The sequence below is a fragment of the Suricata suricatta genome, chromosome 14 (assembly GCF_006229205.1).
Source record: "Suricata suricatta isolate VVHF042 chromosome 14, meerkat_22Aug2017_6uvM2_HiC, whole genome shotgun sequence".
NCBI classification, from domain to species: domain Eukaryota; kingdom Metazoa; phylum Chordata; class Mammalia; order Carnivora; family Herpestidae; genus Suricata; species Suricata suricatta.
Window position 1 is genome coordinate 7,740,853 of NC_043713.1, and position 21,452 is coordinate 7,762,304.

The 21,452-nt window shown below is 39.0% G+C and overlaps 1 protein-coding gene across 1 annotated transcript in view; it reads right to left on the reverse strand.

Annotated features, from left to right (window-relative positions):
- Positions 1–21,452, reverse strand: part of DOK6 (docking protein 6) — a 349,658-nt gene that overhangs the window by 201,382 nt on the left and 126,824 nt on the right. Inside the window, exon 3 of the mRNA XM_029922515.1 lies at positions 15,630–15,744. Within this exon, the coding sequence (XP_029778375.1) occupies positions 15,630–15,744 (115 nt within the window). The remainder of the gene's footprint in view (positions 1–15,629; positions 15,745–21,452) is intronic.

Sequence of the window (21,452 nt, forward strand, 5' to 3'; positions counted from 1 at the left end):
GATTTCCTAGGTGGTCTTTCTCAGGTGCTGCATGTTTCTAGCATCTAAATCTGTTGAAACTGAAAGTTGACCCAAAAGGGAAAGTTACACAAAATCTGCTACTGCCTTTTGAATATTTGTAAGTCATAAAATTAGATTAATATATTTCTTTGTAAAAAAAGAAATCCTCCCAAGAAGCCAGCCCAGAACAGGATGAGGTTTTAGTTATATTATTTTAAAGGTACCTTAAGGTCACTTTCTCTCTTTCAAAATACACAGTCGGCAACAACTTATCTATTATGTGCAAGGCATCATCTTGTATTACTGAGGAATTAACTATTTCCCATGAGGAAATTAAAAAATTGAATAATTATTTGATTGAATAATCAAATAATTGAAGCTCACAGCCTTCACTGAAACCATCTTCACACATTTCAACCTCAGACAACCAGTGCTTGGGTTTCCCGTTCACTCCAGTGACTGTCTCCGTTCTAACATGTTTGAGCTCCATCAAGTCCGCTGTTGCTCCTCCCATGTTTCCGAACTCAATCCCCTCCCTGACGCCCTCAGTCCTCTGCATCTAGCTTAACCTCTATCATTAACCATTACAACCCTTGGGCACCCAAGTCCACTCCCCTGACTCTTCCCCTGGTCTCACATTGACCTGCTACAACAAGACAGGCAAATGCATACATTTCTAAACACTGTAGATAAAAAGAAACAGAGAAAAGGGGAGAACACACAAATACACAGTATTACTAATGAGAAGAGATGTGTATGCAAATGAAAGGAAATCAGAATCAGCTGTAAGGGGATGGCAGCTAACACTGACAAGCACTTACTACGATCCAGTCACCCTGTTAGGTGATTTACCATTTGAGTACTTTCTAAAATTATCCTTTGGAAAATGTCAAGGCCAAGGTGTATGGAAGGAAAGGAGCTTTCTCCCAAACACATCACTAGAACGTGGGGATACAGCGTTTGAACCCAGGTGCTCAATGCCAGGGGCTGTGGTCTTGCCTGGTCAGATCCAAAGAAATCTGAGAATCAAAGGGTCAGAACTCCAGGAAAACCAAATGACCAGAATGCATTCAGGCATATATAGAAAGCCTGAGTGGCCATGAAGTTTGTAAACAAAATATACCTCAAAAATGCACTAAACTAACACGGCTTCAAAAGCAACATGAACATAAGATCTCATTTGCTATTTAAGTTACTCTAAAGCTTAAAAACAGAAATGCTTAAAAAAAGACATTCTTTTTCTGAACACCAGCAATACCCTGATGCCAAACTCTGTCTAGGGAAGTACAGGAAATTCACAGACTTGTTTCAAACTGTGAAAATCCTCTGTGCCACAGAGCACTGAAATAAAAAGTTTATTAAGATAATGTTTCAATATGCCCAACTGGGATTGACTGTTGAAATATAAAGATGATGATATTAACTATTATTTGACAAATCATTAATATGTTCTAGGCCTTGTACTTTGGATATTAAATCTTTATTACAAACCCATGATGTCACAAAGCCATGGGCTGCCCCATGGACCACGGAGGACTCAGTGTGGTGGGAGGGTCTGAACTCAGATAATCTGGGTCCAGAGGACGTTCATGACTGTGGATTTACATGGAATATATTAATATAGTTTATCCTATTGATTGTTTAAAGGGAAAGAGCCATGTAATTTTATTGATGGCTGCCAACTTGGAATGAGTGGACATATTTTAAGAATATAGCTTAGGGGTGCCTGGGTGGCTCAGTCAGTTGGGCGGCCAACTTTGGCTCAGGTCCTGATCTCACTGTTCTTTGTCTCAAGCCCTGCATCGGGCTCTGTGTTGCAGCTCAGAGCCTGGAGCTTGCCTGGGATTCTGGGTCTCCCTCTCTTTCTCTGCCCCTCCCCTACTCATGCTCTGTCTCTCTCTGTCTCAAAAATAAAAAAAGAAAACATAAGAAAAAAATTACAAAAAAAGAATATAACTTAGCTATCAGAAATACAGCCAAGTATAACCCTGTAATAATATAAAATGAACTAACTAGGGACATATTTATCAAAGTAAATGTTTACAAATATAACAATGAGAAAAAATGGCAGTTTGCCAAGGAACAGAGTATAATTTACATGCATTTCAAAAGTATGTAAAATAATAAACCATGATTTCTAGAAATAAATATAAACATGATAAAAGTATAAATCACATATGTTTAGTAAATAAAATTTACAAATCATAATAAAATTTGGGGGATTACATGATTATTACAAAAGCACATATCACATATTTATACTGCATTTCATTCATTTGCTTCTAGGTTGGTTGGCATGACATATTTGTAATGCTATTATTATATTATCTATGTATGATATTTTAATAATACATAAAATAATAAAATCAGTGCCTACGAACTAGACAACTTTTAGAGTAAAAAGATATGAAAGGAATATCTTTCATCTCTGATATTCCCTCACCAAGGCAAAGTCATCAATGGAATTTTCAGTACTTTATGCTTTATCACACAGATATTTGTATGCATATCTGCTCATGCGTGTGTATGTGTATGTGAGTCCTTGTTTACATACATGTTCAAGATATTGGGCTCACTTTATGGCACCTTTTGCAAACCAGCTTTTCACTAAATATATGATCTGCATCTTTTCAAGTCAATGGACACAAATTTACATCATCGGGTATCATTGCTGTAAATTACTTTTTTTTTAAATCAATGAAAAACTAGTGAACAATTAGTTCATTATTTTTTCTACTTTATAAAAAGCCCCACAGCAATCGTTTTTGTACTTAAATTTATCTATTTTCCAACTTTTACCCATGGTGCTTATGGTTTTGGTCATCTTTGCTGGTACCTCCGTTTTAGGGGCTGCACATGGGAATCTTGACAGGCACATGTTGCTGAAGGAAAATTACGAATTCTGGGTCATTTTGGTAAATTCCTGGGCTTGTGGTGTCCATGATCACGAATGTAGTGTAATGGCGCAGAAATGGCAGCCAGGTCAGGTGTGGACCGACCGCCTTGTTCACAGGAGCGGCGCTTGGATGAGGGAGTCTCCTGAGCCATTTTTCTTCGCTGGCATTTGAATTCTGTTTTCTGAATCACTTCGTACGGAAAGCTTCCCCTAACTTGGGGAGGCCAAGGCACCGTCTCTGGCCCCACGGCCCCAGCTGCGAAGATGCTCACATGTTCCTTGTTCATGACAAGACGAACAACGTCTCCCCGGTCCAACTGACTCCTCTTGAAAACTTTCTCTTCATTTTAGCTTTTTGTAGAACCTCTTGTCTTTCTTATAAGCTGAGCTGTGCATTTAAGTGTTATGTTTGGGGCACCTGGGTGGCTCAGTCGGTTAGATGTCCAACTTCGGCTCAGGTCAAGATCTCATGGTTGGGGAGTTTGAGCCCTGAGTCCAGCTCTGTGCTGACAGACGGCTCAGAGCCTGGAGCCTGCGTCAGATTCTCCCTCTCTCTGCCCCTCCCCAACTTGTGTTCTCTCTCTCTTTGTCAAAAATACACAAACATTAAAAACTAAATGTTATATTTTACTTAGTACTTATTTCTAAGTATTTTCAATATGTAAAGTCAGCCTTATTTTTCAGACAGAAAACTTATATCTTCTTGATAACAAGAAAAAGGAAATTGGTAGCTTAAAAAGAAAGAATTTCAACTTGCCCCATTTGCGTTCAAAACAAAGTACAAACTGTTGGATTCTTCTCAGCTGTTTCAACCCTTCTTCCTCTGCTCCCCAACCTACATGGAGGAATTTCATCGTTTTTTATTTGCATTTATACACGGAATTCCTTTTCGTCTCTCCACCCCCCTGTTTTAACCGATCCAAAGCCCTCCACAAATGACACTTTTTGTTTTAAATTTTGTTTAATGTTTTATTTATTTTTGATACAGAGAGAGACAGAGCATGAGAGGGGGAGAGGCAGAGAGAGAAGGAGACAGAACCGGAAGCAGGCTCCAGGCTCTGAGCCAGCCGTCAGCACAGAGCCTGACGCGGGGCTCGAACCCACAAATGTGAGATCTGGCCTGAGCCGAAGCCGGAGACTTAACCAACTGAGCCACCCAGGCGTCCCCACAAATGACACGTTTTTAAGCCGGATTTGAAACAGCTGTGTGCTAGTACGGAACCAGCATCGCAAATGATCAGACTTGTGGTGTGAAACAACAGACATGTGTCCTCTCACAGTGGACAGAAGCTGAGGAAGAATCTAGAAGGCTCTGGTCCCCTGGTCCCTGGTCCTGTTAGCAAATCCTGGCGTTGGGTGGTTGCAGCTGCGTCTTTCGAATCTCTGCTTCTGTGTTTCCTCTGGATCTCTGTAGCCAAATCTTATTCTCTTTCCTCTAATAAAAACACCTGTTATTTGGATGTAGCACCAACTCTACCTGAGTATGACCTCACCTTGACATCATGATGTCTGCGAACACACGATCTCCGAGTAAAGTAACAGGAGTTGGAACTTGAACATATCTCTCTGCGGGACACAATTCAACCCATTATAAGCTCTTTTTATTCTGCTACCAGAGCATTTTTGTATTAACACCTCTTCCTGATACATTTAAGGTAAATCTTTTACAAATATATGGATATACAGGGACAAGCTGGTAAAAATGAATTCAGTCTTGAGGTGTATTGCACTATTGAATATTAATCATTTAAAGCATTTTCTAGAAAGCTTAACAAGAAAAAATTCTTACATATTTTTGTTAGTTTACTGAGTTGCCGCTTTAAGAAATACTCAGTTTTTAAATCCTTGTTCAACATTTCAAATTAAAGGGTTTTTTTTTCTACATAAAAATATTCAAATCGTTTTTCTGCTTCAAAGATTTCAAAAAGTCTGGCACCCAATTATAGATGGCTTGATTTCTTAGAAAAGAACAGTTCTGTGTAACAGAGTAGCATATGGTACAATTTTAGAGTGACACATCAAAGGTAATATTCTTTATGTAAATCCTGAAAATCAAGCAAGAGCACATTTTCTTAATGTACAAGAATAAGGAATGACAATGACACCTCCCCATCTGACTATTTTCCAGCTGACACTCTATGTTAATTGTTCATAAAACTTGAGAAGTATTTTGTCAATTCTTGCATAGATAGTAGTTAGTTCTAAAAGTACTTTCTAGGGTCGCCTGGGCAGCTCAGGTTTGGTTAAGCATCCAACTCTTGATTTCAGCTCAGGTTATGATCTCACATCAGGCTCTGTGCTGACAGCATGCAGCCTGCTTGGGATTCTCTCTCTCTAAAAATAAATAACTTAAAAAAAATAAAAGTACTTTCTGGAGCTTGACTGACTTCTGGGGAATCTCCTGGGTTGGCTTACGGAGAGGGGTTAGTGAGTGCTTCATTGTGTGAAATGACGGACAGAACGACACACAGAGGCAGCGACAGGAAGAGCAGGGCGCTGGGTGTGAGGATGGACACACATCCCCGAGTGAGGACACAGCAAACGGTCCACGAGCTGCCGCCCCTTCTCCTGTTCAGACTTAAGGGAAGGCATCTAAAGGAGGACCAGGTGAAACTGAAAAAGCAAACCATTGGAATTGGGGCATGAAGAGATGCTCCAGGGATTTGTATTAGATTTTATTCTCCAGACATCAAGTTCTAGAGTTTATCAGTCTTTATGTGGGATTAAATCAGGATACAACTGTATCACACGTGTTACATTTAATGGCATACACTCATATTAATTGTTAACTCACTTCTTCACTTTTCTTTCACATGAGCCAACGGCTCTCTGTGTCCAGTGCTCCAAAACAGAGGACCTCTTTCAGGTTTGGTGCACCGGCCATGTGCATCCTTCATGGTGTCACCGCACCGCAGCCATGGTCCTGGTGGCCGGGCAGGGACTGCTCTCCGCTCAATCTACAGAGCATTTCACTACCCTCCATCACACGTTAGTGCCTGGACAGGGCAAGGGGATGCAGTCATAAAATGCTGCTCAGATCACTTCTGTCTCTAACTCGTTCATCATGCCACTGTTATGAAACCACGTCCGTGGTTTACCAAATTAATTTAGTCTTTTTATGAGAGGGTGCGACTTCAGGTTTGGTATTTTTATTCACTGTGAATCTACAAAGAACATTAAAAATTTAGTCTCATTACACTGTCAGTGCTACACGGCAGTTCACTCTCTCTAAAGAAATAACTTCAAAATCCCAACACATTTCAGATCACATAAGGCCACTAGATTCTGTTTTTTAATGATTTCTTCCAAGTCTCTTAGCAGGATAGCTAAGGACCAGATGGTTTTAAACCAGCAATTCTTTTCCACAGTGACTGAGTCAGCTAGAAATAGCAGTTGTTTCAAATTCATTCAAGTTGTCTTTGGTATTGAACAATCAGTAAATAGAAATGTCTCCCGTTATCCCCAAAGTGAATGGACTGCTCATAAAATGTGTTGGGCTGACATCATTTGAAACTCTTAAAACTGAAGGATTATGTAACTGAGCAGTAGTGGTCACTATTTTTCTAATATTACACCCAAATTTGACCTTCTTAAATGCAATAAAATTGATTTTATCCTTTGTACTGGATATATACCAGCTGTTACTTTGGGTCCTACAAACTATAGGTCATATTTGACAACACAACTCAACAGGTATCAAAACTTACTACTTTTTTAATGGCTTACTTCTAGCAAAATAGTTTCATTACCACAAATTGAAAAGTTGTACAGTCAGCAGTGAGTACCCGAAATAACAGCAACTTTATATGGGAGACTTTTCCCTCATTTATAAGCATAAATTGAACTCTTCCAAAATTAAATAATCTACATGGCTCAAAATATTTCCTAATAGGAAAATAGAAATGCTTTTTAAAAATCAAATGAAAAATACTTTTGGTGAAACCATTTACACACATCGTATTTGTTACATTGTATTTATAATATTGGGCTATATTTTTAGTGATTCCATTCATCTAAATCCAAGAATGGTCTCTTCGTCCAGTGTCTAAGGCTTTCACACAGAGGCACAAGTTCATTTATGTTTACAGGTTCTGTGCCACAGGTGAGCACCAACCCAGGTTTCCTAATTGCATATATAATAAAAGTGCTAATCAAAATAAAGACTTCAATCCATGCTATTACCTGTCATTTTGATTTGAAGAATGATTTTTGACTGTCTCCTTTTTTTTTATTTTTTAGTGTTTTTTAAACATTTATTTTTGAGAGACAGAGAGAGACAGTGTGAACAGGGGAGGGTCAGAGAGAGAGGGAGACACAGGATTGGAAGCAGGCTCCAGGCTCTGAGCTAGCTGTCAGCACAGAGCCCGATGCGGGGCTCAAACCCACAAACCGTGAGATCATGACCTGAGCCAAAGCCGACACTTAACCAACTGAGCCACCCAGGCGCCCCTGACTGTCTCCTTTTTGGATTTATTTGTGGTAAGAAGGATTATGTGAAGTGTGAGAAGCAGAAAACCATTGAAAATCCTCTGGATTAAAAATGCTTTGTTAAAACAATCAGCAATAAAAACGTAAGACCCAAAAGTATCTTATTGACTAATACAAACAGTTATGGGAAAAAGATGTTATTTTAGAAAATAAGATTCTCTTAGAAATAAGGACATAGGATGGGGGTAATATAATGTAGACAAACAGATGGTCAGGTATTTTGAGTACAAAGTAATGGTTATGCAAAATTAAAAAAAATAATTACAAGTATACGGATATATTGGGGCTTGGGATTGACTCAAATATTTTTCATTTTTATTATGGGGAAATTTATTCAATTCATGAATATTCCGTTATATGTTTTTGAAGGAAGACACTATAAAAATAACTTCATTACATTATGGATAAATTCAATGCATCAAATCATCATTTTGGAAATTAACCAGGTTGTTCAGACTTTAAATATGACTTGTCTTAAATTAGTTGGAGATAAGTTTTCAGATTCCACACACAGGCATATCACGTTTTAGTGTGTTTCAGTTTCTTGTGCTCAGTCGATGTCAAGGTGTTTACAAACTGAAGGTTCATGGCAACTCTCCATCATGAGGTCTATTGACATCATCTTCCCAATGGCATTTGCTCACTTTGGGTCACATTTTGGTAATTCGGGCAATATTTCACACTTTTTTGTAATACTGTATTTGTTATGGTAACTGTTATCAGTGATCTTTGATGATATTACTGTATCATTGTATCATACATAATATTGATGGATTATCGTATTGGAATGGAGCAAACCGTGCCCACACAAGGTGACGAAATTACCTGATAAATGGTGTGCGTGTTCTGACTGTTCCACTGGCCGGCTGCACCCCCCGCCCCATCCCTCTCCTCCTCAGGCCTGCTCATTCCCTGAGACACCACAAAATTGAAATTAGGCCTATTAGGAACCCTACAATGGCTCCTCGGTGTTCAAATGAAAGCAAGAGTCACACATCTCTCATTTAAAATCAAAAGCTAGAAATGTAGTACTTGTTTTCCTTGTTGGGGTGTTTGCTTATTTAATACATTCCATCAAGGGCAGAAATTACATGCTGCTTTTTTTTCCCCATAGGAAGTGTGTCTTGGGTTCTTCCCTTATTATTTTCTTTACTTTTTTTTTTTCTCTTCTTTTTTTGGTGGTGGGGGTGGTTATGTTTAAATGAAGTTGCTTTTACGACACCAAAGACTTAATCATCCATTTCCTACATAAAAGGTAGCTACTTTTTTGCAAGAACCTCAAGCATATTGTAGTATAGAGGTGGAATTTAAGGAAAGGTATTCAGCAGGCTGTGTTGTAGCTTATGAACAAGTAATATATTGTATCATTTATCTTGAATGTATCATAGATAAGCTGCTATATAACGATGGCCACTTCAGGTAGCTGTGAAATTAGATGATTAACTAGTTGTTACTTAACCTTCTAATTTCTGTATAAGTCTAATTACATGAAACAGAAGTTGGTGTTTTGATTTTTTACTTTGCTTTTCTGTTTGGAGTGTCATTGTAACTAAAGTATTGTAAATGATGGAAAATAATTGCATATGTTAAAAAAATATGAAACTTTATAAAGTAAAAAAATAAAATAAAATAAAATTTCAAAAAAAAAAGATCCTCAAAAAAAAAAAAGCTAGAAATGATTAAGCTTAGTGAGGAGTGTATCAAAAGCTGAGACAGGCAGGACCTGGGCCTCTTGTGACATTAGCCATGTTGTGAATGCAAAGAAGTTCTTGAGAGAGATTTAAAGTACTACTCCTGTGACGACTGGCATAGTAAGAAAATCAAACAGTCTGCTTTCTGATACAAAGAAAGTAGTAGTGGTCTGGACAGAAGATCAACCAGCCGTGACAGTCCCTTAACCCAAAGCCTAACCCAGAGCAAGGCCCAAACTCTTTTCGACTGTATGCAAGCTGAGAGGGGAGGAAGCTGCACAAGGAAAGTTTGAAACTAGCAGAGGTTGGCACAGAAGATTTAAAGGGAAGAAGCCGTCTCTGTAATATAAAAGTACAGGGTGAAACAGAAAGAGCTGACATAGAGACTGTAGCAAGTTATTTAGAAGATCGAGCTAAGATATTTCATGAAAATGGCTGCACAAAACAACAGGTTTTCAGTATAGACAGAAATGGCCTTATCTTAGAAGAAGACGCCATCTAGGATTTTCATAGCTAGAGAGGAAAAGTCAATGTTTGGCTTCAAAGCTTCAAGGGACAGGCTGACTTGGTAGGAACTAATGCAGGAACTTTAAGTTGAAGCCATTGCTCACTTACCATTCTGAAAATCCTAGGAACTTAAGAAGTATGGAGGGGCCCCTGGGGGGTTCAGTTGGTTGGGCATCAACTTCAGCTCAGGTCATGATCTCACAGCCTGTGAGTTGGAGCCCTGCATCGGGCTCTGTGCTGACAGCTCTGAGCCTGGAGCCTGCTTTGGATTCTGTGTCTCCCTCTCTCTGCCTTTCCCCTGCTCGCATTCTGCCTGTCTCTCTCTCTCTCAAAAATAAATAAACATTAAAAAAAAAGTATGCTAAGTCTACTCTGCCTGTGCTCTGTAAACGGAACAACAAGGCCTGGATAATGGCTCCTCTGTTTACGACATGGCTTACTGAATACTTTAAACCCACCGTTGAGACATGCTGCTCAGAAAATAGGATTTCTTTCAAAACATGACTGCTTATTGACCATGCATCTGGTTGCTGAGGAGCTGTGACGAGATGTACGATGAGAGGAACACTGTTTTCATGCCTGTTCGCACTCCATCCCCTCTGCAGCTCATGGATCAAGGAGTAATTTCACTATGGTTGCCATAGACAGCGATTCCTCTGATGGATCTGGGCAAAGTCAACTGCACAGCTTTGGAAAGCATCCGCCATTCTAGATGCCAGTAACAACGTTCGTGATTCATGGGAAGAGGTCAAAGTATTAACACCAACAGAACTTTAGAAGAATTGGATTCCAACCCTCATGAATGACCTTGAGGAGTTCAAGACTTCAATGAAGGAAATAACTGCAGAGGTGGTGGACTCAGCAAGAAAGCCAGAATCAGAAGTGGAGGCTGAAGATGTGACAGGATTGCTACAGGCTCATGGTAAAAGTCCACTGGATGAGGAGCGACTTCGTACGTGTGACCACGGAAAGTGGTTTATTGATATGGAATCTACTCCTGATGAAGATGCCGTGAAGACTGTTGGAATAACAAGGAAGGATTCAGAATATTCCCCATAAACTGAGTTGATAAAGCAGAGGCAGGTTTTGGGAGCACTGGCTCCAATCTGGGAAGAAGTTCTGGGGGTGAAATGCTATCACATAGCATCGCTTGCTGCAGAGAAATTGTTCGTGAAAGGACGAGTCAGTAGATGTGGCAAACTCCATTGTCTTATTTTAACCACCACACTGATCAGTCGACACTGAGACTAGACACTCCATCAGCAAAAAGGTTACCACTTGCTGACAGCTCAGGTGATGGTCAGCATTTTTTAGCAAAAACAAAAGTCTCTTTAAATTAAGATATGTACACTTTTTAGTCATAATGCTATTGCACACTTAATAGACTGCAGTTTAGTATAAACACAGCTTTTATTTGCACTGGGAAACTAAAAAATTCATTGGACTCACTTTATTGCAAGATTCACTTGATGGTGGTGGTCTGGCACCAAACGCGAAATGCCCCTGAGGTGTTCATTCCTACACGGACATAGTTGAGCTCTTTTCCCTTTTTTCTCTTTTCCGTAATGAAGATAAGCAGAAGCTATTAAGCAGATTCTGGGTTTCCAACATCCAAGCCATCTGCTCCTAGGCATCGACTTGAGACTGAACATGCTCAAAAAAAGGATCAAGGGGTCGCTTGGAGTAACAGGCAAACTCCAGAAATTTGTATTTGTGTTCCACAACCTTCTCCCCAAGTTGCTGCAGCAGATCTGGTGGGCCATGGCAATTCACACACACACACACACACACACACACACACACACACACAGCCCAACGATCATTTACTCCCTCTTGCCCTCTCACAAACACACAGCAATCTGTCATTTGGAAGTTTAAGCAATTTTCCCCATGGGGCTGCCAAATTAGTTTCTAAAACTTGTTGTGAAAAAAAAATTCCTCTTAGGAAAAGCTGAATGATACATATATCATTATAACAAAACTTCAGAACAGATTTTGCGCATTCATTACTTCATTAATTCAACAAGTTTGTATTTGCACTGCAGTGTGGGAGATTGGAGGTGAGAAGGAAAACACGGCCATGTCTTCACTGAGCTTAAATACGGTACACAGACTGCGAACAGCCATGTGAACTCCAAGGTCAGGGGCTGTGGGTGCGGAGAGCAGAGGCACTACGGTGAAGGGCATGAGCCACCAGGGCCAGAATGGATGCCCACGTGGCAATGGCCAGGAGAACCAGACCACAGGGGCATTGTAGGCCGGGGAGGGGCTCACGCAAGGAGGTCCTGTGAGAAGGGACAACACACACATGTGTCCCTTTGTGTTCACAACGCATACAGGAGCCACACAGGCACACACTCAGGATCATTTATTTTTGTTGTTTCCTGTTATTGCTGTCAGTTTCTTCCTACCATATTAGAATACACCAAACATTTTTTTCCCTGTAAGTCCCTTCTAGCCTGTCTTTCAATATAAAAATATACCACAGATGACCTTAGTGAGAGTATCGATATGTTTTCTACTGCGAAAATTTTTGAGATAATTATAGATTCAGGTGTAGTAATAAAAAATATTATGCAAAGATTCTATGTAAACTTTGCCCACTTTTCCCCAATGGTAATATTTTGGAACATTATAGTAAAATATCACAGGCAAGATAATCACGCCGATAGTGCACTGATCTTACTCAGATTTCCCCAGTTTTACTTGGACTTCCCCGTGTGTGTGTGTGTGTGTGTGTGTGTGTGTGTGTGTGTGTGTGTGATTCTATATGTAATTCGCCACCTGTGTGGGTGTCCTCATGCACCGTTACAACCCGGTACGTGCTCAGGGCCGGCACAAGGTCGTGTTACTTTTACGTCCCTTCACCCCCCCGGGCCCCCCAGACCCTTAATCCCACTCTTAAAGTCTGACGACGAATCTGTCCTCCATTTCTAAAATTTGTCATTTCACAGATGTTACACAAATGGATTCGCAAAATACGTAATCTTTGGGGGTTGATTTTGTTTCATGTGGCGTAATTCACTCAAGACTCACCCAGGTTGCTGCCTTTATCAGTAGTGTGTTTCTCTTTATTGCTGAGGGGCTTCCATGGGGGGAGTGGACCACAGTCTGTTGGAAGACATCTGGGGTCTCTCTAGTTTTTGGCTATTGTGAGCAAAGCCATTATGAATATTTTTTGTATTTGTATATATGTGTGCATGAACATAAATTTCCATTTTTTTCTGAGACATATGTCCAAGAAGACAATTGCTGGATTGTGTAATCATTATATGTTTAATTTTATAAGAAGCTGCTAACCATTTTCCAAAGTGACTTTAACCATTTTACATTCCTAACACTGTATGAGTGACCTAATTTCTCTGCAACCTCACAAGCACTTGGTGGTGTTACTGTTTTTAAAAACTTTTAGTCTTTCTGACAGGGGCATTGTGATATCATATTGTGTTATTTTTCTTACTATAGCTTTCATTTTAACTTTAACTAACTTACTTTAAACACTGGATGCATGCATTCACACATTCACATATTCATTTCATATAAACGGGATAGTTTCTATGCTGCGTATTTTCTTCCGTTCATTTTACTCTTTTCCTTTTTTTGCTTGCATTTACCCCCCTCTTCCTTTTCCAACCACTTCCTTACCACCTCCTCTCATCCAGGTAACACTTGTTAAAACACTATCTCTCCCATTGTTTCTTTTACAAACGTGATTACTCAGAATCTACCTCTCTGCTGATGTGTTTTGCTAAGAGGTACTAAAATTCATACAAGTGTCTTTAAGTCAATTGGCTTACTTAGAATTCTTCCTAGGGATTGCATAATATCTCATGATAAGGATATACCACAATTCGTTCAAGTATTTTCTTGATAGCCATTCGTTTCCGATTTTGTTGTCATTACACATAATTTGCTTAATCCTATGACCTCATGGACTGCTGCCTATATTTATACAGGATACCTTCCCAAAGAGTCAAGGGTATGCATATTTATTTAATAGCAGTTGTCAGTTTTCTCAAAAAAAAAATTGAGGGAATTCACATTCTCAGTAGCCATCATGAGAATACAGTTTTACATGCATTCTCATTAGAAATAAATCTGAGCACTCCTTTTAATTTTGGCTTTACCCATATTGCTTTTTTGATTTTCACATCTGTGATTGCTTTACCATTGGGAGTCTTTTTTTCCAAATAATTTTGCCATTTTATCAACAGACATGGACTACTGATCTCAACATTGATCTAAAAAATATAATTTACTAGAAAAGATACTCAAGTTCCCTGCTTATGTGTTTCAACCAGCTTCTTTGTTTTCCATGTCATGTGGCATGAAGTTTCGAAAATTTAATAAACTCATGCCACAGTTCTTATATCCTTTTACTCCTAGCTTCTAGTAGATTGTTCTATCTACATACAAAAAAGAGATTTAAAAAAAATAATTCAATAGGTCATATTTAAACTAGCTGAAAACTCCTTGCTAGGAATCTAAATAAAACCATTCTTTTATTTTTACACTTGGAACTCATTTCAGCCTCAATGTCTGAAAATTCTTCTCTTGGACATTAAGTCCATTTTGTTTTAACAAAGAATCCTTCATTTCTCAGAAAACTTACATGAACCATGAAACCACAACGGCCACAAATAAAAAAAATTCTAATAAAAATAATCGTAAAATGATTCCAGCATCAGACTTGTGACTTATGACTCTTGAGTCCAAATTTCAGAAACATGACTCAATTATCATTCTAACGGAAATAACAAGACTTCAGTGTTACCTGAGTATACACCCAACATAGCCCAGTGTCATTCCAAAAACGTAAATCAGTACAACCACACAAACAAGAGTGAAAATTATCTTTTATCGTTTTTGGAAGACCAATTTTTTGGTTGTTAGTTTCAATAGGAGACAAGATCTGAGAGCTCAGAGAAAATGAAGTGGCCAGACAGAGAACAAGAAGGCACACATACTTTTAGATGCGAATAATGGCAAGGTTGGGACAGGGTCTGTTACAAAATGGAACTGCTATCACCAGTGACCAGACTTCCATGCAACGCCAAACGTCAATTTTCAATGATGAAATGAGGCCAGATGACGGGCAGAGAGAAGTATGGCAAAAGGGATTAAAAGCATCCAAGGAAAGAGAAACACATTGATAAATCCCAACTTGGTTTAGCAAAACAGAGATGTGTAGGTGAAGAGGTACGAAGAATTTTATTTAGGCAAGGTGGCGTTATCAGTTTTAGAATAAGAGGACCTGGTATTAATTACACCTATAAACTTTATAAATCCAAGAGCTTTATTTCTCTTTCCAAAAATACTCAGTAAGGCTTCTACTAAAGACCTAACTGTTATTTTAAATTCACGTCTGTCGAACCTTAACTGCCTTTTGCTTCCATCCATTGCAAAACGCATGCACCACTTCATTGAGCAAAATCCTTAAAAAGCTATAATAAGCCAACTAATACACTACATAGCACAGGGATTTCAAAATGAAAAATAACTGCAGGTTCAACTATAAACTGCCTTGTGACTCAGCGATGTCAGAGTGCTTTACGACCTGGGATGCTAAAATGCAATCTGAAATGTATTCCCTTGTAGGACTGAGAGGCCATGAAAGCAACCAATGGCTCAAAGTTCTGTCCTGGAATGTCTGGGGACTTCGCTGTGCTCCGCCACACTTCTGCGTGGCAACCTTGTTATTTCCCCATCAAATGCCTACCGCTGCACCTGGCAAGAACCAGAACACACGTCGCAAGCTTGCCCCGACAACATCTCCCAGGCACCGTTTACTTAATTCTTCAAGCTCGAATGGAAACCTCCAGAGTCCTCTGACCACCTGGGAGCAAAGTCCAGATACGGACAGATAATAAACAAGCACCCAAAACATCTGTAGGAATCAGTAGGTTCAGCTTCCGCCTAAAGTCGCGTACAGCACAGTCTGACCACAATCGCCTTCCTGGGCGGTGCTGCATCATAACCCATCCGGGTCATTGTCTCAGGCGCTGTTCGCGTTGCACACGCTGTAGACAGAGGCTGTAACCGCTTACCGGACTCGCAGGCAAAGGTCTTTGACGTTTCATCATGAAAGATAATTGCTACTGCATGCTTCTTGGTCTCTGGAGGCAGTCTGGTTATATTTTTGATGTTGTGCAGTTCCGTTACCTTGAAAGGAAAAATATTTTTCACTTAGTGTGTAGTGGAGGCTGTGTAGCAGAGTGCTGAAACAAAACAATCAGTTATCACTCTCTTAAACCAATCTCCACGGAATATTCGTTCTCATTTCCAATGAACTGTAGCCAAAGACAATATAGAATGAAACAAACGTGTCTTCTCTCCTGCCCTCAGGTTTGATCCTTGTCTGCTGAATTTTGAAATAGTCTCAAAATTATGTAGAATAACTCTACGAAAGCAAGGACTCTGTGTTCTTATGAAAACTGGATCTTCTGCCAACAACAGCTGGTGTGGCATATAGAAGATTCTCCGTAAATTTTTGTTTCATATTGACTGGATTTAAGAACTCACCCCTCTCCTAACTCTCAACCATTGTGCAATTCCTGGTAGGGCCATAGTAACAATGCAAATGGCACCTGTCAACTGGTAGAAAAAGAGACTTGAATATTTGAGGTCATTAAATATGAACAATGGACCTGTTTTCCTGAAAATGCACATAGTGTTCATAACTCCATGTACCCACCACTACCTCACCACATTCTCTCACCAAGGCCCACCCATAATTCATGCACCTAGGCTAGCCAGTCCTTATCCATTGCGCAATTAATAAATATTGAATACACTTATTTACTCTAGCTCCAAACTTTTTATGGAGCATGCCTTCTTCTGCTACAACTCGTGCACCTTTGTGCCTTTGATTTCTCCCCAGTTCACAGAAATGGGCAAATGTCTACCTCCCCAAATGCTCTGCAAACACATGACAATAATACTGCTGTAGGAGTTAAATTTTTTAATTTACTTCTCAGCATGCTGAATCTTGTTACTTCTTCTAACATAGAGTTTGACAGGTTTGTTCTCATTTTCATTTGCTTCAAATACTGAAAAATTTCCCTCGAGGTTTCTTCTTTGACCTATGTATTGATTACAAGTGTGTTAACTCCATACATTTTGGGATTTTCCAGCTATATTGCCATTATTGATTTTTAGTTTATGGATGGACTGACTTTTTGATTTTTGGTTTAATTCCATTGTTACCTGATGGCAGATGTATACTTTCTATTCTTTTAATTTGTTCAGGTATGTTTTGTGGCCCAGAATGTGGTGTATCTTGGTGAATATTCGGTGAGAGCTGGGAAGAATGCTCTGTTGCTTGATGACGCCTATAGACGTCTATTATACTAGTCGACTGATGGCACTGTTGAGTTTACCTATGTCCTTGTTGGGTTTATTTTTTTTATATTTATTTTTTAAAACTTTAAAAAATTTTTAATGTTTTATTTATTTTTGAGATAGAGAGAGAAAGTATGGTGACCAGGGGAGGGTCAGAGAGTGAGGGAGACACAGAATCTGAAGACACGCTCCAGGCTCTGAGCTGTCAGCCCAGCCCAGAGCCTGATGCAGGGCTCGAACCCATGAACTGTGAGATCATGACCTGAGCTGAAGTCGGACGCTCAACCGACTGAGCCACCCAGGCGTGCCTGTCCTTACTGAATTTCTGCTGCTGGATCTGTCCATTTGTGCGGGAGGAATATTGAAGACTCCAATTGTAATAGTCGATGCATCTATTTCTCTTTGCAGTTCTATCAATTTTTGCCTTTATTGTTAGGTGCCCAAATGCTAAAGATCGTTATGTCTTCTTGTAGGATTGACCATTTATCAATATGTCATGACCTTCTTTATTCTTGATAACCTTCCTTTTGAAGTCCCTTTTGTCTGAAATTAAAACTACTCGTACCCTTTTAAATTAATGTTAGCATGGTATATTTTAATGAAACTTTTAATTATATTTTTTTACTGTTAGCATGATATATGTTTCTGTATCCATTTACTATTAATCTACATGTGTCTTTATACTCAAGGTGGGTTCCTTTTTGAAAACATGTCATTGGATCTTGTTTATGGATCCACTCTGCAATCTCTGGCTTTTTAATTGGTGCATTTAGGGGTGCCTGGTGGCTCAATCAGTTGAGCATGTGATTCTTGATTTTTGCTCAGGTCATGATGCTGGGGTCATGCAATTGAGTCCTACATCAGCTGGAGAGTCTCATTCTCTCTCTGTCTCCCTTCCCCTCCGCTTGCACATGCTTCCTCTCTCTCAAATAAATAAGTAAATAAATGATATAAAATTGGGGCATTTAGATTACTGATGTTTTAAGTGATCATTAATGTAATTGTACTAATATCTACCATAACTGTTTCCATTTTCTGTTTGTTGCCCTTGTTCTTTTTCCTATTTATACTCTTTCTCTGCATTTTATTATTTTAATTGTGCATTTTATATTGTTCTATTTTTCTCCTTTCTTATAATTTTGTCTTCACAGCCAGATACGTGTGTTGGGTAAAAGGAACGGCTGGAAGTAGGCTGTTACTGGCGTGGGGGTGAGGTGTCGGGGGAGGGCAAGCATTCTCCCGCCCGAGGGTAGGGTCTCCGTTTTGGACTTGACTGGTGGACTTCAACAGGGTGTCTCATTCCTCCCGGCCTCCGGGGGGAGAGGACGGCTAGAGTGGGCAGGACCCAGGGACCAGCTCTGACTCGCTTGCTTTTTCATCACACATGCCTTAACTGCATATAAAGGATTTTGCTGAAAAGATTTAATTCCATTCATGACTCAGTGCCATCCTAGAAGCGCATCAATCACAAGCTAGTGTCTGAGGTGGAGAAAAATCTATAGATACATTTCATGTATATTTAAAATTTTAGCCCTCAATTTTGAAGACACTTCCTTTGATGCTGATGAGAGTATCAAAATAATTAAAAGTATCAATTCATGACCAAAGACTGTCCCCATGCCACATAAAATCATGTCTATAAAATAAAACTGTGAGGAAAGACGGGTGTTATTTGTCATGTGACCTTCTAAAATCTGTAGTAACCTAGACTCAGCCTCCTAAGATAATGAACCTATTTCTCAGGTTTGCTGTGTAGACTGTCCAGAGGAGCCCTTTTATTCTCTGTCACCATGAATGTACAGTTCTGTCATGTTGCTGAAGAGTTAATTTTAATATAATATATTTTAATATAATTATATTTTAATTTTAATATATTTTTTGATGTTTGTTTTTCTATTTGTAATTATCTCATTGATGTTAATGTGCAAAATTGGGGCACCTGGGTGGCTCAGTCAGTTAAGCGGCTGAGTTCAGCTCAGGTCGTGATCTCATAGTTTATGAGTTCAAGCCCTGTGTCGGGCTCTGTGCTGACAGCTGGGAGCCTGGAGCCTGCTTCAGATTCTGTTTCCCCCTCTTCCTCTTCCCCTCCCCTGCTCATGTTCTGTCTCTCTCTCAAAAAAACATTTAAAAATGTAAAAAAAAACAATAAACATGCAAAATTAAAGTCATAAGATGAGTGATTTTAAGCAAAATAACTGAAAGATTTGCTTCATACATATGCACATATACAAATGCACATGCTATATATGTTTTTATATCTATTTATATATCTATGTATCTAAAAATACTCATTCCCTCTTCCAAAAAAGAAAAATTAGACACCAATATCTTTCAGTTTCAGAGGATTAATACCTTGGAGAGAAGAGTAAAAATGCTTTTTTTTAGAACAATGACTCACATATTACATTTAAAGTACCTTAAAGCATATTCTCAAATAAAGTTAAATTCTTGAATTTTTAAATGATTTGTTAAGTGACTCAAATAATATTTAACTTGAATTTTATCCTAACTTAGCAAATTGAAGTTATATATGAAAAAAGAGATTATTTTCAAGTGTTATTAATTTTAAGTCAACAAAGAATCTCACCCAAATTAAGTGGAATCTGAAAGCAATGCAGATGACGTGTTGTCCAAGACTTCCCGCAATTTACGACGGGAGAACTTAGAACAAGTCGCTGCTCTACAAGGGGAATCATGGGTAATATCTAGTCGTACAAACCAGTGTCATCCAGGCGTTTACTCTTCTGCTCAAGGGTCATCCCCGAGTATTTAACTTACAAATATAAAAGAACATGAGAACAGACACCCCGGGTTCCCTTTTTGTGTCCTCTCATCAGCAAAAATCAACAAAACAAATTAATAGATGGCTTAGCAAAATGCAGCAAGCGCTGAGGATTTTCCGACTCTGTGCCTTGGGTGGTCTGACGGATGATGCAGCATGGACACCGTGTTTGCTCTTCTGTAAAATTTACATGAGAAATGCAGACAACCTCTTCAAGAAGACACAGTTAGGCTGGTTTCCAGAAGAGTGCCAGGCTCTCTCTTGCTGATCAGTCGTGCGATGCCATGCACTTGCGTGTGCGCTCTAAGACATTGGAGATGACAGGAGAGCAAGACTCATGAGGGGGATACAAGTCTGCTCCTCAGGTGGTCTTGGCTAGGACGTTCAAGTGTTATACTGAATTATAACATGTTCTAAAACCGTACCAGAAGACTTTCTAAGAGGTTTGTGTATCTCCAGAACTTCCTTTTTTTTTTTTCTTAATTTTTAAATGTTTATTTTTGAGAGAGAGAGAGAGAGAGAGAGAGAGAGAGAGAGAGAGTGAGAACGAGCAGGGGAAGGGCAGAAAGAGGGAGACAGAGAACCCAAAGCAGGCTCTAAGCTCTGGGCTGTCAGCACAGAGGGCTCGAACTCACGAACCGCGAGACCATGACCTGAGCTGAAGTCGGAAGCTTAACCCACTGCGTCACCCAGGCGCCCCCAGAACTGTTCCTTTTTATTTCAAAATGCATTTTAAAAAATATTTTTGAATCATAGCAATTTAGGTCAAGATCTACTATCTGAACCCCTATCCTTCCTTCTCCCGCTCAGGACTGTATTTACCATCCAGTGGGGATGTTTTCTGTGATAAAAACAACATTTAAAGTAGTATTTTTAAGAATAAAAATGTTTTATTAGTCTAAAGTCTGTCAATATTACATAAAATAATCAACACTTATTAAATTATGAATTCTTAAAGCATTTTAACAATACACATCAATAAATGATTGCATCATTTAACAATATATATTTCTAAATACTGCTTATTCACATGGCTATAAACGCACAAAATATCATTAACGTTTAATAAAAGAATTCATTACTTCAAATAAATACTAAGTTAGCAGAATTTAATGGAAGGAAAAGTACTTCAAAAGGTTTCAGGCAGTTCAGGTCTAAGTCCACAAAGGACATGGTCAACAATTTAAATGTGTTATTAAGTGATAAAACCCAAATATAAACATACATAAGGGATGACTTTGCTAACTGGTGCTACTTCACTTTCATTCCAGGGAGTAATCCCTAAGAAATTCACAGTGATAGAGTCAGAGGGGTCAAAGATGAAACACATAACCTTTTTCTGTAGGAAAAAATTACGTTTAAGTTTTTAATCCATTTTAAGTTGATTTTTGCGTAGAGAAGGATTCACTTTCATTCCTTTGCTTGTGGATATCCAGTTTTCTCAACATTTATTAAAAACACTGTCCTGTTTTTCCCCCTTGCATGAGCTTGGCATTCTTGTGGAAACTTAGTGGACCATGCATGCACCGTGATATACATATATGTGTGTGACTATGTGTATTTCTGGACTCTCTCTGTTCTGTTCTGTTGGTCCACGTGTCTTTTTTATGCCATTATCACATTGTTTTAATTCCTACAGCTTTGAATTACCATGTTTTCTAATATAATTGGAAATGAATAATTATGATTTCTAAAGCTTTGTCCCTTCTCAAGACTGCTTTGGCTATGCAGGGTTTTTGTGGTTCCA